At 37.8% G+C, this 26256-nt stretch overlaps 1 protein-coding gene across 1 annotated transcript in view; it reads left to right on the forward strand.

Annotated features, from left to right (window-relative positions):
- PXYLP1 (2-phosphoxylose phosphatase 1) overlaps positions 1 to 25780 on the forward strand; it is a 41101-nt gene extending 15321 nt beyond the window's left edge. Inside the window, exons 3-6 of the mRNA XM_065748080.1 lie at positions 14327 to 14488; positions 15046 to 15172; positions 21609 to 21748; positions 23520 to 25780. Of these exons, the coding sequence (XP_065604152.1) occupies positions 14327 to 14488; positions 15046 to 15172; positions 21609 to 21748; positions 23520 to 24451 (1361 nt within the window). The 3' untranslated portion in view covers positions 24452 to 25780. The remainder of the gene's footprint in view (positions 1 to 14326; positions 14489 to 15045; positions 15173 to 21608; positions 21749 to 23519) is intronic.
- The last annotated feature ends 476 nt before the right edge of the window (positions 25781 to 26256 follow it).

A 26256-nucleotide genomic window follows, 5' to 3' on the forward strand; every position in this document is an offset into this window, starting at 1 on the left:
CATAGAATGGAGCCCTTCAGTCTAGAGATGCCTGGATTTACCACCAGAATGTGGCTTTAAAATCAAATGGGGATAGCTTATGACATGAGGAAGGTTATAAATTTTATTCACTGTGGTGATGTGAAACAAATCTATAGTTTTATACCATGAAAATGTGAATTAAGCCTTCTTCATTTTTTCTGGAGCACTCTTTGTAGACAAAGGTCCTTCTGCAGTCTACTGCTATTGTTCAGGCACAAAATGTGGAATTAGGCCAAGATTATCCCCGAGGAGTGCATTTATTCTTTAGTGAATCAGACTACTCTTTTTTTTTTCTCCACATCAGTGTTGTGCCAATGTAAATGTGGCAAGCTGTACTGCCTTTGAACTTCTACAAAAAATTCTAAGGCAACTGTATCCATAGCTCATTTCTATGTACACTTCCACATGGAGTGTGCTAGACTTCAGGGAAATCAGGGACCGAATGATGGCACGACATTTTCTTGTGATGACTTGCAAATGTTATCTTCCAAACTCTTTTGATATTGTTATTGTTCTACAGTTCTGTGAGCTTAGTATTACTCTGTTATCAATATGGTAGGGTTTTTCAGAAATGGGTTGCATGGGACTCTAATAGCATTGTTGCAGTCAACTTGCAGACAATTGGAGACATAGTGTAAGTAGCTCAGCTCTTCTACATTGCTTAAATACATGCTCTTTTCTTCTATATATAGAATATGGGTTTTGTTCTTAAGCCACTTTTAAAAAAAATATTTCTTCTATGAACCAGTAGTTGCCTTTGTAAGTGAATTGTACCATTTTTCAGAAGAGGACAATTTCTATTTTAATTTGTATCACTTTGATGAAGACCAATTTCAGATAAGACATGGGACAACAAAACATTTGGGATTTAGATTGTACATCATCATTGCTTAATCTTATAAGCAAGCCATGCAGAGATCTGCCTACCACTGGCAGGAGGCTGTAGACTATTTGTATAATTTTTGAGCCATTTATAGCTGGACTCATCTGGGCAGTGCTCAGAACATCCTCGTTTGAATTAGTGCTGCTTTGAGCGGGCCAGCTGACCTCTGGAGGTCCATTCAAGTGAGTTATTAGTTTATAGCAGCAGGTAAAGCTGTTTTGCATGTATTATTCATTTTGTTGTAACTTTAGGAGTGTTACCCTATTCAACTCAAGAAAAGATGTGATTCTGAGTTGGGGTACCTTACTGGTAACTGCAGGTGCACTTTGGATCAGGATATCTGTCTGTCTTGAAGCCAAAGATAATATTCCTATGTATTGTATATTGACCTATGCTGTGTTTTAACAGCTGTGACAAGTTTTTGTTTTTTTGTTTTAATCCTGAAAATCACCTCATTTTGTTGGCAGGAATAATAAAGAGGGATAGTTTAGTTTCTATTTGCAGCTATTAGGTTCTTTAAAATTGGTTTGGTGATTCAGGGTTAGTTCAAGTAGGTTAAGTCTGTTCTGTATAAGCTGTTGTGTGGCTGCAGTCCCCACAGCTGCTTCCTGTTCTGCACTGTCTTGGAGAGGTGCTTTGTGCACATCTTTGTTGTTTGCTCACCTCGGGGCATACTGAGAAATACAGAGATTGCCGTGCTTGATTCTGCTGCTCTCTGCTTCTCTCCCCGGTGAGCTTTTTTGTTCTTGCTGCCTGGGCAGTGGACAGTGATTCTCATCCCTGAAGGCATTTTCTTTTACACATGCAGTTCATTCTCTTGCTGCACGCTGCCTTCGTTTGTACTTTTCTCCTCAATGTTTTGCAGAAATGATATGATCAAAACAAGACCTAAGAAGGTAATGACAGCTTTGTCATGCCGCTTTGTTTTAGTATACAAGCCCTTCGTTAATTTTTGCTGACCACTGTGGTGTGAGATCAGTTTTCTAAGAATTCACAATCAATTCAGAATGCATTAGCATTATTCCTCCTACTTACTTTTATCAGAGCTTTTAGTACAGCAACGTCTATCAATTGTGGATGGATTCCTCATGCAGTAATTGTTTACTGCCCTTTGTTGGAGATTTGCCCTTTGCATCTTTGTTAGAGGAATACATTCAGCTTTCCCACTTTTAGGAAAGCATGAGCTACTCTTTAAACTTCAGAACTGACAGTAGGTGTATTTTACTGAGTAGTGCCTGGAGATTGTGTTAATTTCCACTATGCTCCTGCAGGATGAATTCAAAGCTATTTGTAGTTGGATTTCATGAATATGCTAGTTTTCATTAAATGCATCTGTTTTGGATAAATGTAACTCTATAGCTAGTTGTTCTTGTTTTTTTTCTTACTCCTCTTAATTTTCTTCTTCTGACTTACCCTCCAGGTGTTTTTGCTCTTTCTTTTCTGCTTTTTCTGGGCTTTCATTTTTGAAATGATACAGTGGCTTATTTGATCAAAAGCATCTCATCATTTGACTACGAAAATGTTAGAAAACCACGTAATCTCTGTTCCTGAAGTTACTTCCCTTGCAACTTTTTAAAACTTACTCACTGAGGGGAAAGCAGTGCTTACACGTACTAAATGGCATTGTGGTTGGTTGTTAATGAGATGGGATATTTAAAAGGCTGAGGCTTTTGTGGACTTCCTGCAGTGAAATATTAACTCCTGGAAAATGTAAGTGATCTCCCTTTATGATTTTTTTTTAAGAGTTAGTTGGATTAAAAGAGATGGAAGCCCTTGGTCCATGGTGTTATTTGGGTTACCAACTGTGCACATTAATTCTGGATGAAGACAAGAAATATGATTCACTAGCTTCCTCGAAGCTCTGGATGTTGCTTGGAGAGTAGTGCCTCCTATGTATTTCTATGGGAACTACAACAGATAGGGAGCGCAGTAACACTGATAGAAAGGGATTGTAATAATCTGTGCCAGTGGAGGTGACTCGTGGTCACTGTTACCATGGCTGAAACACCACTCACTGCCACTCTGCGCTCACCACATCCACAGCTCTGTCTCCATAAACATTCAGCAATCATTCATGAATGTCAATGGATGCATTTTTTTCTGCATGGGGGAATTTAATTCCACACCTTTGCTTCATGTGCACTTCCATGACAGATACCATTTTTGTCAGACTATCCCTCTGCTGCCGTCTGTCACACAGCAACAACATAGAATGGAATACTGGTGGGAAGGTTCAGCCTCTACTGCTGTACCACCAGCATCATCCTCTCAGACTGTGGGCCAACATATCAAAATAAGAGGCATTATTTTCAAAGCAGCCCTCATAGTTTTCAGTAAGTGTCCTCAAGACATCAATAAGTCTGTTCCGGAGAAGCTGTTTGGTATTCCTGACACTATAACTATATTTTTTTGTTACAAGCTTCACCAGCACAAAAATCTATCAAGCACTACTGTGGTAAATGTGCTTTTCTGGGGCTTGCTGCTGGCAGATCTGTGGCAGCTGCCTGGGCCTTTACAAGGGCAACCCAATGAGCTGGCTTGGATATGCAGTGGCATATGGTGTTGAGATCAGTTTCTTGATCAGATCAGTTTGTGGACAGAAAACAGTTGAGATTAGATGTGAAACAGAAAGGTGCTAATTTAATGCAGTAGTTAAAATATTGATTTGCATTTGTAAGGCTTTGTGTCTTTGAAGGACGCTGATGTAGGGAAGTGCCAGATGTCTGTGGATTCTGTTTGACATTAATGTATTAAACAGTTTGTCTCCTCTGCAATGGCTGCGGCTGAACTCTAGGCTTTCTGTTGTACCCTGACCCCAGTGTGAAGTGTAGGAGATAGATAATGCAGTGAGCAGCTCTGTTGGAGGTAACAAAGATGCTTTCACTTGTTAAGCTGATGTACAGAACTCATTGCAGCTGCTGACTTTCTGCTCTGAAACCTAGAGAGCAACACATGCAGAGATGCAGAGGGCAAGGCAAAGGTGTATTCTTTTATTTCTATATTCTTTTTAACCTTTGTGTTTTTTAAATTTTTATTATTTTTTATTTTTCTGTTTTCTGTTTCAATATCTGGATATTGCTTTAATAAATACACTTTAATAAAAGTTATTTCAAGTTTCAGAAACCATTCTGGGTATTTTGGGATGTCGTTTAAGGAGGTCGCTATGGAGAAGAGGCAGCCCACATGCACTTAAAGCTCTGGATGACTGTGCTCCTATTGTTTCAGATCTTCCAAAGGGAGGAAATGACTTTTTACTTAGGGTGGTAGAGAGCAATACTGCATACTTCCTCTTCGTATCTGTTAGAATAGTGAAAGTTTAGTAGCAAGAGTTAGTGAGTCCCTCAGGGAATAAACAGGGGAGTAAGTGTGTTACTATAGCAGAGGGACCCTGTTGAAGTTGTAAAGCATTATTAATGTTATGAAGCCAGGTAATGGAATGGGAGCAACCTCTGAACTGTCCTGAACTGTTCTGCATGGGCCATACTTTTATATCATATTCAGCTGCTGTGGTTGAAAAGAATGCTGAAGACTTGACTTTTATTTTATGTTCTTGAGGAAAATACGTACTTTATTCTGCTATGCTGAGTACTCCGTGTGGTTAGCCTCTGTCATCAGTTTACATGCAAAATCTGCTAAGCATCTTTTTTTCCGTCATGATGTGGTCGGTACTGCACAGCTTCCCACTAGTATTTTTGAGATCTATAAAATGTACAGGACAAAAAGAAATGAGTTTCTTTCACTTAAAACAAAGGTCACCACCCACAGGCAAATCATGGCAACGGTATTCTGTGTTTTATGTCCTGGAGCTACCTTTTTGTGCTGACCTTTATTTTGAGACAATAATATGGAAATGGGAACAGCTGACAACAATCTCTGAATCTGAATACAGCTGATAAAAGCTGTTCAGAAAATCTGTTCCAGGATAATTCAACTAGATTAGTTCATGTACCGCTTGCTGAGTTCTGTAGACAGAAGCAGGGCAGAGCTTTAAAATCCTATTGTGCTCATGAATCTTTTTAGATAAGAAACAATGGCTGGATCAGCTGTATTTATAAAATCATGCTTTCAGGCCATGAAACCTCCTTAGTCTTTGTTTACTTAAATCAGTAGTCTTCAGGACACTGATTTCATAGAGTCATCTCTCAGCCTGATGAGGTATGGCAACTGTGCAGATGTGTTGGTGGCAACGGCTTCATTTACAGCATTGTGTTCTTGTAACACTTCCCATGTGTGAATCCTAAATGAGCCTGCGGTAGGCTAGGGACTGGCAGAGCTCTGTAATCCCGAACAGCATCGGGGCTTTTTTTAGTCTTGCCACTAAGTAACCTGGAGCATGGGAAATAGCTGACCAGAGTGAAGTGCTTAAAGGGCAGGAAATGTGTCTAGCTTGTGTAGCTGTCTGGTAGGAACCTTCTCCCAGCCCTTGGACTGAGCTGGAGAGGCAAGCAGTGAGGTAATTAGTGAGAAGCTTTACAATCTGTGCATGCATCCACACACATATATATTTGAGAAAGGAGTGGAAATAGAAATGGCGGTGATATCTTTTCCATGTTAAGAACTTCAATGTTTCAATGTAGTAGGAAAATAAAATATCCAGAGGAGTTTTTTACTTTGGTAGGAGAAGTGGAAAATGACTGTTGTCTTGCAAATTTGGAAAGGTTAGAGCTTGCAGTCAGCACTGCTGTTTTATTGCTGTCAGGCTGAAAATCCTGGATGCTATTTAAGCAATGCCATATGCCTTCCTGAATTGTCAATGGAAAAACAAATGGGAGGTGGGGGACCCAGAACTGTAAAGCTCTTTTCAGAACCACATCTGGATTGAATAAATGCAAGCATCCATTGTATAATTTAATGTCTGTTCAAATTTGCTCTCAAAAAACATAGTGGTAGGTCTACCATGTTGTGTTTCAGAGCAAGAATGAGTTCCATAGCATATTCATTTTCCTTGTGTAGGTCAGATAGGAACCCTATTAAAAAAAAAAACACACAAAAAGAATGCAAACGCACAAAAAACTCAGAAAAAATGGCAGAGACTTTTTCTTGAGAATGCTGGAGTATGTTCTCTGAGGCTGGCAGAGCCACCATACCCGGTGGCTGTGTGTAGATCACAGTGTAGCTTTGAACAGGAACACGTGGTTGAGGCAAGCTGGCCTTTTGCATCGAGGCTAAAAGGGAACAAGGACCTGAGTCAGTACCTGCCTAGCTCTTGCTCCCTGGACTGGAGGATGATTTTGGCTGTTTTCCTAAGATTGGAAAATGCTTTAAGGAAACTTCTAAATTTTGATCCAGAAACAGTTTGGGCTGTGAAAAGCATCAAAGAAAAGCAGCCCATTTACAGTAGTTGTGAATTGTCCATAGGGAGATTTGCGTCTCGATGGAAAACTTAAGGGATCTGAAAACCAGAAAGGCTGAGCGCTCATGTGAAGAATGAACTTACAGTTACACGGAGTACAGTGAAATTACATCAATCTTGATTAGTAAAGTGGAGATGCACTTAAAAATTGTAGCTACAACGTTACTGTTACAAGGGAGAGAGAAAAGGCTGTGTTGTGAAAGTTCATACGTATGTGTAGATGTCCATTTTGTTTGACTGAAGTTTATCTTGTGTTTGAGTTTGTGTGCGGCAGGAGATCATGGTGAAATCTTCTGTTTTTTGTTTTTGTTTTTCATTCCTTCTTAGAAATGCTTGTATTAAGACGAACCAACCAAACCACTTAACAGCTCACACTTGTTCCCCCTTCAAGCAGTTCTGACTTCCACCAGGTCAGTCAAAGTGCCCCTGCAGCCTTCTCGCCCCGCTAAGTTTCCATTTCCTGTCCACTTGTGTGTGACATGCAGGGTGCTTCTGAAAGCTGATTTTCCCTCCATTTTAAGAAGCAGTGTTTTACTTACGTAATGAAAAGTGGTTCTGGCTTCTAGAGGGAAAATTGCTGTATAGTACAGACAAGTTACTGCAGAACTAAACAAAAATAACCGAAGGTTGAGGAACTCAGCCTTTGACAGGTGATATTCTTGAAGTTATCAGGGAAACCCAAATGTATTTGTTTTATTTTTACTGTGAGCTGAAAAGTAGTCAGTTGCTATACCTCTTCATAGGGAATGTTTTTGTTGGTTTTTTTTTGTAATTTTTCTTCTGATTTCTTTGACCTTCTTTAAAACATAGCTGAAACATCCTTACTTTACAGTATTTATTGGCAGCAGATGTGTCTTTAGTTAATGCTTTCTAGCAATCAACTTGATGATGATAGCTTAATGTTGAAATGGAGTAATGGAAGCCCAGCTAGCTAGCTCTGACGGGCAGTGCGGTGCTGTGCAAGCTGCTGTCCCAGTTTTGCTGTTCTTGGAGAATGTACTTCAGTGGGTCTCCAGCCAAGGGCTCGCTGCTTGGCAGCTTCTTGTCTTTTGGGTAATTAAAACTTAAGATGTAATGCTTCAGTTGAAGTTGTGGGAAAGGCATGGTCATGTACCTTAGTTAGAATGTTGCCACTCCTTTCTTAGACAAGTGCTGGTGTGCTGATAGGCATCAGCTATAAACCAGAGTTGTACAATGTGTCAGTGGCTGATCTTCTCTGCCAGGCACTGCTCAATGCTTTGTTCTCTAAAGGACAGCTGAAGCAATGCTGAACTATTCTCACTGTCTGTGTTTCTGCAGTGTGAAGTGCAGGTATTCCAAATTGCTGTACCAAACAATTTTTTTCAGCACTTTCATTTGGAAGCACTGAAGGGAATGTTTGTCCAGGAATAGCTAGGTGTTTACAGTTTGGATGCTACACTTTCAAATATTTTTCCTAAATATTTTTGGCATTGTCTTCCTTTGAAGGTGATTGTCGAGTAGGTTGTTGTCAGCAGTTAAGATTGTGTTGTAAGTCAGCAAACTCCATGAAAATTACTGTGATCTCTCCTAAAGAAGGAAGAACACAGGAGCAGAAAGTCAGCAGCTGACAGTAGGTCAAGTAGGTGCATGTGGATGTGCTCATCCCAGTCCAAAATGAACTCACCACTAGTGCTGAATGTTTGCAGATTTTTTGGGAACTTGGAAGGACGAATCTGTAATCTGTTTGCTCCCATCTGACTGTTCTGTGTATACCATGAGGTTAGGAATTAGTGCCTGCGTCTGTGATGAGGTTGAAAACTTTGTACTTTGGGTTATCCACTTTCAGATTTTCATAGTCTTAAAAATAAAAGATATAAAAGTGCTTACCCCTGCTGCCGAGCCGCTGCTGCTCTGAAAGTGGTGCATATGGGACAGTGAGATGCACACTGTTGCTAGGTGGAATTACTGGAGAAAATACACTCCAAGGAATCTTCATGAATTTGTTGCAGAAGAATTTTTTGTTGTTCCTGGGTTAGAATTTAGACTTCCCCCCTCCCTGCTGTTCTTCTTTCTGCTGCTCACCTCCCCCATAGCTCCCTTCAATTTTTTCTTTCAGTAGCATGCAGAGCCGTTAGCAGCACTGTGGGAAGAAAGCCTTGAAGCTTGGAGCCTACACTGCAGTAGAAAGGGCAGCAATTGCACACGGGGCTTTCTGCAGAGGAACATCTGTGCCTCTGAGGCCCTTTGCTTCACTTGCTCCTGAACAGGCAGAAGACTGCAGAAATGGAGAATATAGAAGGCTTATTGCTAAAGGAACCAGATACATGAAGAATTCGGTAGGCTCAGGTGTGGGCGGTTGAGGTTCAGTATAGACATATATATTGTTTTCTCTTCTGGACTATATGTTCAGAAGCTTAGGAAGCTTTTTAAAGATCTTTTTGCCTGTTTTTCTTGATGATATCTGATAGTTTAACTGCCGTGGAGTTAATAAGCCTTTAGTTGTTTGTGTGTTCACTCAGCATCAAGTACAGTCTTCTTGTGTTTGTGCCTTTGTGTGTTGTGGATAACAACTCTTGTGTGGTAACACACTAGAGAGGAGTAAAACCTCTATTTAACTGTACAGAAGAATAAAATGAGACGGGTGGATTGTGTTGCGCAGGTGTATTTGAACTTCACTGATGTACAAATACGTCTGTAGCCACAAACTGCAACAGTGGCCCTGGGCTGTGAGCCTTCTGTCTTGTGTTACAAGCTCCTCATTCAGCCCATGTGCGTCTTATCTGTTTTTCCAGCTTGTTTTTGCTGCTGTACATATTTTCTTCTTTTCCCTGTCTAATTTGTTTTGAAGAACTCCTGCCTGATCTTTACAACAATCTTTTTACATCTTCTCTTTTTATTGGTGGGGGGGGGAGGGCCAAGCCTACATTCCCCATCAGAATTCCAGAAGCTGGTGTTCTCCTGTCTGCTTTGCAGCCTTGTTAGTGCCCTTTTAGGAGCAAAAAGGGAAAGGGGAAGAAAAACAGTTATAAGATGAATAAGTAACTTGTTGTGTTCTGTGACCTGCGCGTTTACTTATCCCTTAGCATGAGGTTTATGTACAGTGGGTTGTTTTTGCATTTCTGCTGTGTGGCTCCATTTCCATGTGACTGTTTTAAAATAGCCTGCTTGCGTGGACCTGAAAGAACCTTCTGTCTCACAGCAGATGAAAACTTCAGGTCCCTGGTTAGTTGCCTACTTGACGCTAACATGGCTACTTGTGCTGCATCTCAGGCAGGCTGGAGTTACAAAGGAAAGCAGAAGCGGAGAATGATTTTATTGATTATCTTTCTGTATTTTGGTAAATGTTAAAGTGTTTCTTTCCTTCTCATAGATAAATTTATTTCGGATAAACAGTGCTGATACCTTTCTGTTTTTTTTCCATGGTATAACTAGGACCGCGGGAGGGAGAGAAACCGGTAATGAATTTAATTTGTTGTTTCTTCTACATGAACTGTACTTTGTGTTTGGTTTTCTGTGTGCTAAATTCTGTCAAATTCATGTTAGCTTGCTAGTCCTAATTCGTGTTGGACTGGCTTCCTGCTGGGAATTCTGAATACAGTAGTTGATTTAATAAACTTGATGTTTTCACAGAAGGACTGGTTGCTCTGTAGGAGTTATGATCATTACACTGAAGTTACCTTTGAATGATTCTCTTTCTAAATTAGAAACAACTTTAACAGTATTGTTATTATTTTGGTGCACTTTCTGACATACAGGAATTGATGTGTGTGTATGTAAATCAGACGAGTTAGCTGCTTACTCTTTAAAGAAATTGTGCTTACAGTTTTTATTTCCAGTGTACGTTATGTTGTAATATTTGAGATATGACTGGCTCTGTTCATAAAGACATTTCTGAGTCAAACATTTGCTTTCAGTTAAAACTGTTTTCAGGTTCTGTAGGATAAGTTATTTTGAAATAAATTGCTCAATGTATCTCCTTTAATTAAACTGACCATTCTTAATTTATTAAGAGAGTGGAAAAGTTGAGACCTATATAAAAACTTGGTAGCTCCATTAGCTTGTTATTGATTTCCTCTTATTTTTGACTTTAAAAAAGAAAATGGCATTTGAATTTGGGGCTGTAAAAATTCCTGAAGGAGTGAGTGTACAGCAGTAGTTAGTAGTTTTACCACGAGTAGTGCGTGTCTCTCTCTCACAGGACTGCATTTTGTCCTATCAACTTTTACTTTTGTCTGATACAAGTCTGTGTATTTAGCTTACTTCACGTCTCAAATAATTTTACTTTGGCACACCAGAGTTGCATTAAGGTTGCTTTTATTTTATTTTTCCTGCAAGCCTTTTACTTTCTTAACTATAGCTTTTTCAAAAGTAATATTTCCAAGTATTTTTTTTAATGTAGCTTCTTACCTTTTCCAAAAAGAAATTGGGAAGTAAAATATATTTTCATTTTTTTTTCTTTTTCCTTTTTTTAAATTTTGTTTTGGTCAAACTATATATCTCTATAATGATAGCACATATTCTTTCTAGCTTCAGTGTTGATGTAGTATCCAGATAGATGATCAAATATCTTTCAGATGTATTTCATTAACTGCTGTGGGTGTGGGAGAAGGACATAGATCAAAATCATGTGTTTAATCCGTTTTACATTGTTATATTCCTGTTGTTGTAAAACATGAGTTTTGAAAGGTATAGCAGTGTAGAGATCTTGTTCAAAAACTTTCTTAATCAAAGATTTAAGTATGATTGTATTGGCGTTGTCAGACTTCTGCTTTGAGCAACTGCATGTTGAACTAATAGAACAAGTCATATAAAATAGTGCTAAGCTATAAAAAGCCATATGAAAACTGCATATTAGAGTTCTGGACTTATAGTGATTTACAGTTAGAAGGAGAGAGCTTGAAAAAATATAATGTTCAGTTCCATACATATGGTATTTTTTCCTACTCTGAGCTATTCCAATCTGGTAGGACTTGTGGATGTGTAGATGTGTTAGCTACAAATGGACCACAAACTCCACCTGGGAGACAGTAGTGGGACTGATGCAGCAGTGGAATACTGGGATACAGGGAGACCGTCTGATCTGCAGAGAGCTTTGAGTAGCAGCTCTGTGTGATGCATCTGCTACCAGAAGGAAACCACAAATTGGGCTTCCAGTGAAACAGGAAGAACATTCTTACTGGGTGGGCTCTTTGGATCAACCTACTAAAGCTGAGCCAACAGAAAGCATCTTTCCAACTGGAATTCATTTGTCTACTGTCTAGTTTTTCCTGCCTTTTTAAATAAGTATGTATCTATACATTTTTGGAGATTTCCAGTGGACTGGCTAAATACTAAATACTGGTGTCCAGTTCTTATGTGGGTGTTTTTTTTTGTTTTTGTTTTTTTTTAATGTAGTTAAATAGAAGACCCAGGTATTTGTGTAGATGGTTTGGTTTATTTTTTTCTGATAAATGTAATTGCACAAGTGTTGAAAGTAAATACTACATGCAGTGGCAGTGCTTGCTTGGGTGTCTAGAAGTTTTTGATCTTATTGATGATGAAACCCATGAACAATTTGAGTTATTTAAGACAAATACCTTCAGAGATGAAGATAATATGGTTGTGCCACAGTTAGATTCAAATTTAGAAGCTTGAACTCAATCCCTGTCTGATGTACTTGGAAGAGAACAAGCTGGTAGCAGTTTGGGTTGGGGAGTCTGTTCCTTCTTTCTCCCTGGCATAATCCAAGCTTATTCACTAAACAACAAGGGAAATATTTACCAGCTGTTATGAAGTAATCAATAATTGTTCTTAGGAACATCATTTAGAAATTAAGGGCACGTTTTATCAACTTTTTTGTAATTATGTTAACTATTGTTGTTCCTAATCTGTGATTCAATTTCTGGTCCTCAAGTAATATTTTGCACCCTTAACTGCTGTGGTGACTTTAGAGAGTGCTGTTGTCAGAGGGTCTTGTAAACTAAACATATTGTGATATTCCTGTGGGTGCAATTGGTACTTGTAATTTAATTTGCAATATTTTGAGTAGCTTCTTTTCCATAAGGTTAAGTGCTTCCTGCTCTTAAATTTGCCTGGTAGAGTTGAAGTACTTCAACTAGGTTGATGAGAAATGAGACTGCTATCTGTAAATCAAATATTTGATCTCATGAATGCTAGGCAGTTGATCTCAATAAGAAAATATGGACATCTGTGTCATAGCTAGTGGCATCTATGCAAAGATGTGTTCTGTTCTGTTATTTGTGTTTGCCGTGGATCAAAAATTAGGTTCCTTATTCTGCTTTTGAATGTTCTAACCAAATTATAGTACAAGAGTTCTGAGCTCTTGCTACTGGTGTTTGTTTTCCTGTCATCCAAAACACTCAGGAGTTAAAGCTGAGCTATAATAAATCCATGAGTACTAAAGCCAGCTCTCCGTTTTTATGATGTTAGATGAGCAGCAGCAATGCTGTTGGTTGCTATAGAGAAAATTGTTAACACAAAGCTGAAAGTTCTTGCTCCTGACCTTTTCTGGATAGAAAACTTGACCAGTATAACATAACTACTGTAATGTCCTTTAGGACTCTAGGCCTAAAACTCTTTAGGCCCTTTACTGTAATGTTTATTTGCAGAGGGCAGCAGCTACTGCAATACTTTCTTAGGTTTGGGATTTATATTCCAAACACAGATTTGCTGCAAGTGCCCTTCAAAACAGTCACCAACCTCTAACAAACACAACCACGGCTCTGACTTACTAATAGTTTATTTCATCAGCAGTCTGCAGTGTCTTTCATTAATATACAGCAGTCTTAGAATGGAAGGAGCCAAAAGAAATGAAAATAAATAAATAAATAAAGTTGCAATTGCAGCTGAGCCGTATGGTTTAAATGGCCAAAGTTTAATGTTCTCACCCAGACCAGTCCTGTAGGCAGTCATGCAAAGTTTGAAACAGCTGAAGGAAAGGATTGAAGTAATACACAGTGCCTTGTGGATATTAGTGATGTCAACAATACTAGTAGGCTACGGAAAGTGCTTGAATTATGGTTTTGACAAGCAGAGAGAAATCACAATAAAATATTTATAGTAGCACATTGTAGTGTAAGAATGAAGAGCCTGTGCTGTGTTAACAGCTGTGTGGTCTTAAAATCTGTGTATGTTTCACTATTTTCTTTGGTTTTCTTTGTGCACACAGCTCTATATTGTAGAATAAATTCACCTCTAAAGTTAGTTCTGAGAGTCAAGGTGCAATGAATTGTTTTCTTGTCTTTTCTTCCCCTTCCCCACGAAGATAAATAGTAGCAAAAATACTAACAGTTTTCCTCCTTGTTTTCACCTCTAAATCTGATTCTCTCCAAATACCAGAAAAAGCTGGTGGGAAGGAGTTGGGGGGGGGGAGCATTCACTATTACATGTGCAGTTTTGAAAGGCTTGTAAATCCACCAGTGCTTTTACATCATAGCAGCCTGAAAAGGCTTTGCCAGTAAAACCTGCGGCCTGAAATTCAGATTTTAGAGAGGCATGCTTATACATGTCTGAAGCGCATTAACTGCATTTCTTTCAAATTACCTTTTTTCATTATAGTGATCTCAGTTGCATTTTATGAAATGTACTCTGTGTATATTTTCTTGAAAGAAGTTAGATTATTTAAGACTGGCAAGGTAGCCAAGTAAGGGGAAATAATTTGTAAGGAACATGGTGAGCAGTCTAGTTCCTTCAGTCTCGGTCAAAGGATCTCCATTACTTCATTTACCAAATCGCTTGTACTATCATTGTAACTCTATGGTCTTTTGCATGGTATCCTTCAATATAAGTTTTTAAATGAAAGTGGTGAGGGACAGCTGGACCTGTAATGGATCTTTTCTTTCCAGTTCACACTCTTATTTGCTTCTTGAGAGACTGACAGAAAAAGCAGCATCCAGAGTGCAAAAAGCCAAGTTGTTCTTAATTGAGGTGGGTTTCTGTGGTTTTAGACAAGCACTGAAGTTGCTAAATTCTGGAGTCCTCTTGACTATGGAAAAATGTGACAAATTCGCAACAAAAATCAGTTTTCTCTTTAGTTTGTTTTAAAGGCTTAGTTTTGTATGTCACTAAATTATTTTAAAGGTATATCATGTGTGTTTTGTGTCTTTCAGTGCATTTAATCCCAGTGAACCCTATCAAGGAAGATGGGTTGAACCCTAAGAGCCGAAAGAGAATAATGCCCGATTTGCTGACAGAACCTCCTGCAATAGATCCTGTTTACGAAGCTCATGTTTACTGCAATATTCCTACCATTGCTGAGCGCAGCATGGAAGGTAAGCTTCATGCTTGCAAACGATGACTTAGTGGAACTGATGACTTTGTGCACTGTTGGTTTTTCATTGCTTGGAGCAAGGTACAGCAAATGTCAACTCACGGATTCATTCTGTCAAACTGCTCAAAATGCACTGTTATTCTCTCTTTTGTGTTCTCTCTGATTTCTTGACTTTTGGAAGTGGTTCTGTTGTCACTCAGTGTTCAACTGTGATTCTTTAATTAAAAGAGTGGGAGTCTTGGATGGTTAATAGTTTATACTGTTTATTACAAGTGAACTAGAAGACACATTTACCTTAAAGTGGCTGCAGCAGTTAGTTTGAATTAAATCCCTCATGTACATATCCCACTGACAAATATTAAATCACAAGCTAATATATCAATAAACTTTGAATGAAGCATGCTGCATGATGCTCGTTACAGTAGGAAGAGGCATTATGAAACTGGAGACCAATGCTTGAATAATATTGTGTATAGCTCTTGGACTTTAGATGTACTTTTTCCATCACACTTTTTTTTTAACATTCACTTTTTACTTTTTCTTTTTTTTTCATTATAGGTTATGCACCCCATTATTTTAAGCTAGTGTCAGTTCAAGTATTGATTCGACATGGAGATAGATATCCATTATATGCCATTCCCAGGACAAAAAGACCTGACATTGACTGTATGTTGCTGCCTAACAGGTAAAATTTTGATGCTTTTACCATCACTACATGCATGTTTTGATTTATAATTATTTTGTTCCTCTTCAGGAAACAATTTTTGCAGCTTAAAGTATGATGTGGCTGCTGATGTTGTTATATATAATGCATTGATGGAGATGTTCAAAAAGAAAAATACAAGCTATGTGATTATTTAATTATTTAGTTACTTTTCTTTAGATAAACTTGTGGATACTTTCAGAATGTAAGTGCAGTGTTTGAGAATAAGTTCTATTTCAGTTAATCATGTTTCTGTGCGCGAGCACAAATATTTCCCTGTCACTACCACAGCAAAATTAATCATTGTGCTTTCTGAAAGTGAAATGATATAATTTATCAGAGATTTCCCTTAAATTAATGATTCGTCTCAAACTTCTTGGGGTAGGGGGAGAATGTTCTCCCCAGTAGAAAACTTTGCAGTAAACCTTCTGAATGCTTACAGTAAAAAGAAAAGCATCATCAGATGTGTTAGCTAAATCTCTTGGCACCTTTATATCATTGCCCACGCAGCAGCATCAAGTGTGGAGATTTCAGTGACTTGGGAGTTGCATCTACATTGTGTACCTGCATAAATTACAAAGGGAAAGGGCTTAATAGGCTTTCTTAACTATTAGTATACAAAGTGGTATTTTTTTTTCCAGAATTGTGCACAATCTCTTTCTTTAAATACGTTCTTGCTCTTCTGTAGAATTATTCAGAAGTGGCTTTACTTTGTCATACTGGAAATGTAATGACATGCTGAAAATACATTTCTGGGTATCAGATACACCAAATGTGTGTTTCTTGTTTTGATAGATTCATGAGCCATGTTCCTTAGAATTTTAGTAGCTTGCTGTCATCAGGAGCATTTATGACTTATAAAGGTAAAGATAAAAGAGATTGCCCTTGTGATTGACGTCCTGAAATCTGCAAGACTTGGAACGTTGCCTTCAGCTGTAGCCTGGTTCTAACATAGTTTTCTAACACAGTTCTGACACAAGTAATTGAAAAAATAACTTTGTCCAAGCTAGAGTTATAGCAGTAGGTGACCCTACAGAGTTCGAAAGCAAGAGCAGTTTTAACCCATCTCTGCACCCATATTATATTAGAAAAATTAAGTCTTTTGAAGATCTTAAAAGTTAATAGGCTTTTTTGTTCTTAATCATATACAATATTCCATATATAGATATAAAATGCAGACAGATACTTTTATTTACTCTTTTAGGATAAAATGTGATGGAAAATAGATGAAAGAATTCTGATTTTATTTATGAGGAACATGGTACTGGAATTTGGAAGACAGAAATAGCTTCTAATTTCACTATATTTAAATTGTATGTATATATTCATATCTTAGCTGCTTAATGCACATATTGTAATAAAAATTGAGAAAAATCAAATATTCAATATTTGAAAGGAGACTGCATTTCTTCTGCAGTGCCAGTCATGAACACAAACCTAAATATCTTTTTGAACTCTATTGGAACAGTTAGGAATGTTCCACTGGCATGGGACTTCTTACATAATTCAATTTTTAAAAAACCTTTCATCTGCTTTCATGTTGACTTCTATATTCATACTGCAGCTTCCGTGGAAGTGTTTGTTCTGTCCCGAAATGGCATCCTCTGGTCTTCTCTAACACCTTCCAAGAGAAGTTTCAATTATTTTGAGAGGGATCCAACTCTTACTGCTTTCTGCAGCTACTGCAAGCTAACTAGTTGTCTTCTATTTGGTATGCAACATGGGCTGCAGACAAGAGACCAAATTTGAGATCTCTCTGCTACAGAGTTGTGTGGCCAATTAATTTCTTTAAGAAGATGAAAAAAGTGCATTTTGCTAATAGTTGTGGTAACTTTTTTAATGAGCATCCTCAAAGTGATGAGATTATATTAATAATAATAGACCAAGTAAAGGAATATGACACAGATTCCTGCTGGAGTCCTTGCAGATCCGATACTCTGAGCTTACGCGATATGTCACGTTAGAATATGAGAAATCTCTAGCAAAGATGTTAACTGCAAGTGACAATGTTGGATGTGTTTCTATATTTCTCAGTATTACAGTGGAACGTGAGACCTCAGTTTTGTACTTATTAGAAAAGATTTTATCTCTATTTCTATGGTTTCAGGCAAGGAATACAATGTGAAGGCTGTGAAATCAGGAAAGTGATCCATAAAAAGCAAAGAAATAGTGCAGCTTTTGACACTGTCAACAGTGCAACCAAGTCGTGTAGTTCAGAGGGCATAATGTCAGGATGTGAGGCCAGTCATGCAGATACCCTGGGCTGTTACCAGCCTATGAAGCATCAGAACATCAATTTACAAATGATGTATCCACTACTGTTCATCACCACATGAATGAAGAACAACAACAATTGGTTTATTGAATACAATGTTTATGGATCTCCTGGCCGACTTTGAAAGGGCAGCAGATTAAAGGGGTTGGCTCTGTACCATTGTGACCTGAAGTGTTACAGCTGACATTTCTGAATAAAGCTAGAATTGTTTATGGTTTTAATCATTGTTTTGAATTGAATGTTTATTATTTTAGCATCAGGAATCTGTTTGCAGTTTGTTTGGCTTTCAGGCCTATGATTTTATGATATAAATTTGGTACTTGATTGCAAATGTACCTATTTAGAGAGAATTACAAGGTATATAATTGCTACCTTTGAATTGAAGATTTCTGTATGTTGTGTAATTAAGTTGAGATGTCTGATTAAAATTCTGTCTTGTTTAAGCTTTCTGGACCTTTGTTTCAGATAAGTATGCTGCTCGTACTCAGTCTATTCTTTATTTGACTTGGCATTCAGCAGATGGAATTCATTAGTTAAGCAGATGATGCTACAGCCCCTTGGACTTCTAATGGATATGCAGAATAGCCTTGAAGTCACACTTGGGTTTTTTGAATTATGGATTGTGACATCTAAGTGTGGAATGAATATAAGCAAATGGATTAAATGCTTTTGAGATTTCTTCCATCCAAGGCTCAAATTAATATTACTATTTTCATTGCTATGGATGCAAATTTCCAAGGGGAACTGACTATTATATATACTTTTGTCCCCAAGATAATTAATTGAATGGTGTTAGTGGAAATCTGTTCATTGCAGTGTTTGCTTTTTGGGAGAATAAATTAACCACCCACTTCTCTTCCCTTTGTACCTTATACACTGAGTGTCAGAAGTAACATGTATGCAGTGCGTCATCTTTGAATTTTCATCTGAGAGGGAGAAGAAATGCTTTTTAGAAAATGCTTACAATGATTTGGAAGACTGTCAGAAGTTATTAGTACTCTGGGTTAATGGGCATATGTTTCAAGGCACCTTGAGAGCTGTTGGTATTAATCATACAAAGCATTGCAACAAGTACATGAATTTTAGGTTTGATATGAAGAGTTTGAGGTTTAGCTGACAGAAAATGATGTACGGTAGAGGCAAGTAGGATATTGTGAGCTAAAGGAGGGGTGTGGATATTAACTTGTAGCGAGATTGCAGCATAAGCTGGACCACAATCGGGTAAAGAAAGATCTCAGGGTCTCTTCTGACTTCACTGAAGGTCTCAGAAGAGAAGTTGACTGGGTCAATGTAGAGTTTAAGAACCCCTAAAGAAAAATAGAATTTCTTATTGAGAGTTATCAGCTCTGTTGCTGGCAGAAATAAACGTATATTTCAGATAGTTGTGCAGTATGATTTTCATTCTACATACACTGGTAACTGTGTAGCAATAATGATGGAATATGGCATCTCCTTAAAGCTTGTTAAGACCTCTATAAAATATTTAAGTATTGAGCAAGCATTTTAAATGTTGGTCTGTATTAACAGAATTGCATGAAAATGACACTATTAAATCTGGGATCTATTATCACAGTGTTTACTTGAAAATAACCAAGAAGTTATGTTGAATGTATTATTCAAGCTAAAAGAAGTATCACATTTTTGTTACAGGTAACAACAACAACAACAACAAAAGTATTTTGCAACAATAGAATAATTAAAAGGCAATTTAATAGTTTTGAAAAACAGGAAATCTTCGAAGTTAGACGTGTGGCTGTTGCTAGTGATGATAAATAATACGCCATTCCCCGTTCTAACAACATTCAAAATACTTATTATGTAAATACATTCCTAAATACAATGCTTCACTGTCATAATGTCCAGCAAATTACAGTGGATGTTTTTTTATTCCACTTTTATTTTCTGCTGACTTCAATGGAAATGCAATTTTAAGGATATTTCAGTCTTTTCAACTATACAAATGTGTAATTTTCTTTGCTCCCAGCTCCAACAGTCCCAGCAGTCTTAGCTGTGTTGCCTAGATACTCCATCTCCTGCAGCATCTGTAAATTGGCCAATTCTACAGGAGGATTCATATTCTAAATAAGAGAAATCTTGGGGTGGGGAAGGGAATCGTTTGTTAGCTAGTAGCTGGAGCAGTGCTGTAAAACAGACAAGCATCTAAAACCCACCAACCAAAAACTTCCTTCACTTAACAGCAAAATGTGTTTGCTCAGTTGAATGGGGTTAATTGGGAGGGTTGCTGGTATATTCACAATTGTGCTGCATGTGTGAGAATTGCATTGGGTACAGAAGCATGTTATGTCCTGAGATATCTGTCCCCTTCTGGCAGAATGGCTTTTCTGTTGTCTGATCCCCTCCCCTCAAGATATATTTAACAAGTAGTAAGCTCATATTTTATGCTCAAAATAGGTCTAACAGTCATGTTGGTGTGCTTCTGCAAGGAGGTCCTAACTTTTGCTTACTTTAAAATGAATAAATTTAAGGCTAAGTAACTTCTTTTACATACATACATGATTACAATGAAATATGCATCTTTTCCAGTGATTGTTCAGTGCTTTACCTGTACAGGTTTGGTTCCCATAGAATGCAGCAGAAGAAACAAGAAACTTTTTTGTTTTCACTTTCTGATACCTGTGTTTGCAGGACCTGCTAATTGAGTAAATGAGATCTAAGGAAAATTATGGCTGACATTTTGTTCGTGTTTAGAGCTTTTTAAAGTGCAAAGTGTAGAAAATTGGTAGTTCAGCCTGCTACATCTGTCATAAGCTTAAAAAGCTTTTTGCTAATCACTTTCATTTAATTTTCTCAATTTTTCCATTTAGTGCTTCCAGGTTGTGAAAATAGCAAAATGTGCAAGAAACTGTTTTGAAATTCGTGTCTGGAGCTGGGTTGAGCTCTATATTGTGAAATGGTGCAACAGAAAATCTCAACTGGTTTCAAAAGGAAGGAAACTTTCATGTGCCTCTGCTTCTCCAATATTAATTTCTGAGATTAAAATTATAATACAGAGAAGCAGCTGTGGATTTAAAATATAAGTTGACAGCTTTTTCTTTTCATTTGAAGTTAAAAATGAAAAAAGCCTTTTGTATGTTTTTTCTCTCATTTTGCTTGTTTAATGCTGTCCTTATTGGCAGTGGTACCATAATCTATAGTATTGTTTTCTTCAAGAACTTTGCACATTCACTGGTCATCTTTTTCTTTTTTCTTTTTTACCCTGAAGTTAAAACTCGTGCAGTTTATAAAGTGAAATGTCAATGGAATTTCAAAGACCTGCTTTGATATCAGAAAAGGGCTGTTTCATACGAGATCTGTGCATACGTGCTGCGAGCATAGCTCTGCTATAAGTGCTTTCTCATTTAAGAGCTTCTGTGTTGGGTTTTCTATGTAAGCATGGAAGTCCATGTCCATTTAACTTTTATCCAGGCGCTTATTGAGCAGTTATGTTGCTCCCTCTTGTGGTTTCTGTCTGAATTAAGGAAGCTTTTTACGTTCCAAGGGTTCTGTATCAAAACAGTGTATCATTCTAGCAAAGTTTGAACTCAAACTAAATATTTAATATTTAGCTTAGACTTCTGGAAGAGTTCTCTGATAAAATGTACCTTTCTCCGTTTTATTTTTAAATAGTTTTATTGTGGGGAACGTCCACAAAATAGATCACTGTTTAGGCTGGAAGTCCATTAGAATTACAACCGCCTGGGGTTGTAACACAGTGGTTAGCCGATCCCTTTTAGATTCTTCATGCCTTGACAGTGTTCTTAAAGTGCAGCAAGACTTCAGAAGTTAGAGAGAAATTTGTTCTTTTTTGAAAGGATTTAATTTTAAAAAAATCGCAACAGTACAATTGCATTTAAAAAAAAAAACAACAAACAAACAAAAAAAACCAAACAGGCAAACAAATACCCTTGAAATTATTTTATGAAAGATATCATAATCATTACATGACAAGACATCAGTCCCCCTAGCTCTTCAGTATTAAGTAAGATTTCTTTTACACGCCTGCAGAAATCTTGAGTAAGAGCAGATGCTGTCAGTGGGAAGTTAACGTGTCACCATGAAACTTTGAGCTGACAGAATATTTCACTTTCTTGAGCTCTTTTTCTGTATACTTTTGGAAGTTTTCACACTGTTTTGTCTCTCTAGGAAACCTTCTCATCCTCAGCTGGAAGCTTTCATTAAGCACATGTCTAAAGGGTCTGCAGCCCAAATGGATGGTACCCTAAGCAGCCTGCCTCGTTACCCTAGTCATTCTATTTGTGAAATGGGGGAGCTTACACAGACTGGTAAGTTTCCATAGCAGCTTTACATTTTCCTCTTCTCTCTTCACACAGTCTGCTTGAAAACATATGCTCTGTTTTTCTTAATAAATGCTTTTCTTTGGGAAAGTCATAATATTAGTCATAGCTAGGTTTTACTAGGATAGGAGTCAAGTGTTAAGCGCTCTACTACAAAAGTGGTAACAGTCCAAGAAACTAAACATTATTCTGTAGCCTGCCTGCGTTCCGTTAGAGGTCAGTTACCCTTGGCATCTCTTATGACTTTATGTTTTACAAATTGGAACAACTTTAGTTGATGTTCCAAACCACAAAATTGCTTTGTCACCCTTGTGAAAAACAACACTGTGGAAAATTACATTCCTTCAGAGAAAGGTTTGCTATTCTCTTATTGGTTAGTTTGTGATTCAGAAAGGCTCGAACTGAAGAGCAATCATTAGTTGCCAGTTCTCACTTGTAAAAGAACTGCTGAGTTGACTATAAGAAGATTCAGGTGTAGCAGACAAATTTGTTTGTATTATCAAAGTAGAACATCTTTGAAATATCTGATATTTTCTGCAGTTTTCCCTCTTTTGTTTTTTTATTTTCCCTCCTCCCCTTTTTTGCTTTTTAACAAAGTTTCAAGAGTAGTAAGGGAACTGGGCTTATAGACGTGGATTCATCTTTTCTGCCTTGTTTATGGATATTTTCACACAAGCTTTATTTTCTATCTATCACGTCTCTTGAGCCAGTTATTGGGAGAACATAGAGAAATGCCAGCAATTAAATTCTAGACAAACAAAAAGCTTTGAGATTTCAATACTGCCACTGAAAAGAGAGGCTGCTGAGCTCCTCTTGTGAATTTGTTTATATATACCAAAGTGTGTTATTGCAAAGTGATCTCAGGACAGTTCTTGCCAGATTACCAAGGACTCTTACTGATGCAGCAGGTTGCATGTGAAACTGGATTCATCACTGCTTACAGTTTGTGACTGAACTAGTTTTTGTGATTCCTGTCATAGCTAGTTATAAAAATGTTCTAGTTAATCATGAGTTTGTGCCTGTCCATTGGCTGCTGAGGGAGGATAATACAAGCAAGGTGGATTCCGGAGCGGAAGAAGGATACATGCCTTCTTCCTATCCAGCTATATAAAGCCAAAGCATTAGTGTGAAAATTATCAAGCAGTTTGAGTACTTAGCCCTGGCCATGGCAGGGGGTTTGGAGCTTTTGTTCTTTCAGGTCCCTTCCAATCTAAGCCAATCTAGATTTCTACTTTCTGAAGGAAGATGAAGGAACACTGATGCAATTTCCACACTTTCAGGCTGGTTTTGTGAGTTTACACACTTGTTTACATTCTGTGTATTCATTATCCTCACTGCTGGTAGTTTTTATGCAGAGAGCACATCATTCACAATCAGTCTGGAAACCTGATTCAGGCACAGTCTGGATCCACTTTTTTTGTAATAATGTTACACCCACTCAGTCCCATATTTCTAGTCCAAAGAGCAATATTAAATCATCAATGTTTTAAATGAATTGTGCAAAACTAGCTTTTCCTATCTAAATCTCAATTTAGCTCCTAAAATCTGAGAGATATGGAAAGAACAGTAAGTATCTCACTCCATGTGATTTTCTAGTGCACAAGAATAGGTGAGGCTCGGTTTTGAAGTTTGTAGCTTTTTAAGAGAGCTTTTAACTGTAAGATTGCTAGCTATATATTTTTTCCCCTCCAAAACTAAGGAGATTATAATCATGTGTTGTAGCTTCTCAAAAAACTAAAAGGCAAATAATCTCTTTCAGGTGTTGTACAGCACTTGCGAAATGGACAACTACTGCGAGAAATTTATGTAAACAAACACAAACTGCTTCTGAGTGATTGGACAGCAAAACAGCTCTACTTGGAGACAACAGGAAAAAGCCGAACCCTGCAGAGCGCGCTGGCGCTGCTCTACACCTTTTTGCCAGATTTTGACTGGAAAAAAATTAACATGAGGCATCAGTGGAGCACCATTTTTTGTTCTGGAAGCTGTGACTGTCCTATGCGGAACCACTACCTAGAAGAGGAGCAGCGCAGGCAGTACAGTTTGCGGGTGAAGAACAATGATTTGGAGAAAATATATGTGGATATGGCAAAGATTGTAGGCATTCCTACCAGGCAGTTGAGAGCTTCTAACCCGATAGATTCTCTCTTGTGCTATTTTTGCCACAATGTCAGTTTCCCCTGTACCAAAACTGGCTGCATTGGTATGGAACACTTCAAAGTGATCAAAAGACATCAGTTGGAGGATGAGAGAGAAAGACAGGAAAAGAAACTTTATTTCCTGTATGCACTGTTGGCTACTCACCCTCTCCTCAACCAGACTGTTAATAGGCTTCAACGAATTGCAGAAGGCAAGAAAGAAGAAATATTTGTCCTTCACTCAGCACATGATGTCACACTGTCACCTGTTCTTAGTGCCTTGGGCATTACAGAGGCCAGATTTCCACGATTTGCTGCCAGATTAGTTTTCGAGATGTGGCAGGATGGGAAGAGACCCAAAGAACACTTTATCCGCATCCTGTATAATGGTGCTGATGTCACATTCCAGACCTCATTTTGCAAAGATTATTATAAACGTTCCAGCAAGCCAATGTGCCCGCTAGAAAAATTTGTTAGCTTTGTTAAGAGGGATATGTTCTTAGTTTTTAACAGCACTAGTTATTACGATGCATGTCGTAGAAGACCACTGTAGGGAAAGAAAGTGAAACCGTTAATTTGTGAAAGTCTGTATTCTGGTTGAGGTGCGTTTCAGTTCTGTTGTTTCCTGATAAATGATCTTGCTTGAATAATTCTTCAGTTTCGTTTTCATTCAAGCTGTAGATGGTCTCCAGTAGAAGAACAGATACTGAAGGAGTCTTTTGTCTGTGTTAACTGTTGTGAATTGATAAACCACATGAGCTACTGTAACGCTGGACTTTGCTTGATAGAGTGAGAGAGCACAGATTTAATTTCCATATATTCCAGAGCAATACTTGGATACCATGAGTTTAAAAACAAAGCATTCTTTTTTCACCATCACCATGTAAGCAGCTGTATCAGGGTATTTATAAAAAGCCAGACATCTGCTTGTAGGATATTCTGGATGCTCCTTACTCAGAAAACAATTTAATATTTAGGACAGGACTTCAAAGCAAAGTGCTTGATTTTACCTGAGCATGTACAAATGAGTGTGTGCCTTTTTGACCTCGCAGACCTACAGATGCTTACTTAAGTTGCCTGTGCCAGAGAAGGGTGTACTGGAAAATGTGTGCAAAACTCTATTCTCTGACTGCACTTTTAGCACTTTGAACAATACAAACACAATCTACAAATACATAATGGTCTTGTTAGATTAAAATAGATAGCAAACACTAATATTACCACTGAATTTGAGTGGGAAATTAGGTTTATAAATCAGTTTCACAGTGAGACATTGGGCTTTTTCCCATTGTGAATATGCTCAAGCAGCTGTGCTATAAACAAATCATTGTTTTTGGAATTTGATGTAGTGGCTGCTTGAGACAGCTCAACTGAACACTAAGAGTTTTGTAGTTGATTTTAGTATTTTTATGGGCTACGAAGCTCTTATTTTGTATGATCAGACTTGTACCTACTGCACTGTGTAAATTTGTGACACAGTAGATCTTTCATACTTCAATTTGTAAAGAGCCGTGGAAGGCTGACTTTTAGACATTTTTTCCCTTGATCGGGATGTACAGACTTAAGAATAAACTGTCTTTTATGGGTAACTTGAGCAACGTGTAGGTATGAGAACTTGTATTCAAACTGTTTTCAGCTCTTTAGGAATAGTAAATTGAGAATCGGTTTTTAATAGAAACTGTAGAAATTTTATAATCCTGTAGGGGTGTTTTTTTCCACATCTGGAAATAATGTAGTCTGTGACTCGTGACTCAGTGGTGCTAGTTTATTAAAGAAACAACAACAAAAACAACTACATAATTAAGCATAGGTTCTCTAACTGTTGATATTCCACTCTCTGTTCTCAATGCTGCATTTGAATGTATTTCTTTAAATAAAAATGTAGGGAACTCTTTGTGTATTTGTGTGTTACATTTATTCTTACTTTCCTAGTTGTTAGTAGTAACTAGCTGAAGTGTATTTTGCTAAGCTGCTTGTCACATTAATAGCTTCTGCAGTGGCTCATTTCATGTATTCCTGTTCCAGATCCGAGCGGGAGCAGGTAAACACTTCATCGGTATCAGATTAGAATGTCTAACTGCTGAAAAAGTTTTCTTTTAGCCTGACGGATCAGCTCTGTTAATCATCATATTGCTGGAGGGCAGTCAGGAAGACAAAAAAACGTGAAAGGTGAGCTCACTTTTTATAAATTATATGAACTAGGCCATTTGTCTAAAATAAGTGCGAAACAGTCCAAAGAGTTCTACAGTAGGTTGCGAGAGGCAGAGTGCCTCTGCAGAGTGCCATCTGTTGGAGTTCTGATGATATTTGGTGACCACTTACAGGAATCGTGCAGAAGTGAAGGAAGCATTACTGTTG

This window comes from Cyrtonyx montezumae, unplaced genomic scaffold (genome assembly GCF_038088225.1).
Source record: "Cyrtonyx montezumae isolate F1298 unplaced genomic scaffold, pur_monq_1.0 scaffold_5, whole genome shotgun sequence".
NCBI lineage: Eukaryota > Metazoa > Chordata > Aves > Galliformes > Odontophoridae > Cyrtonyx > Cyrtonyx montezumae.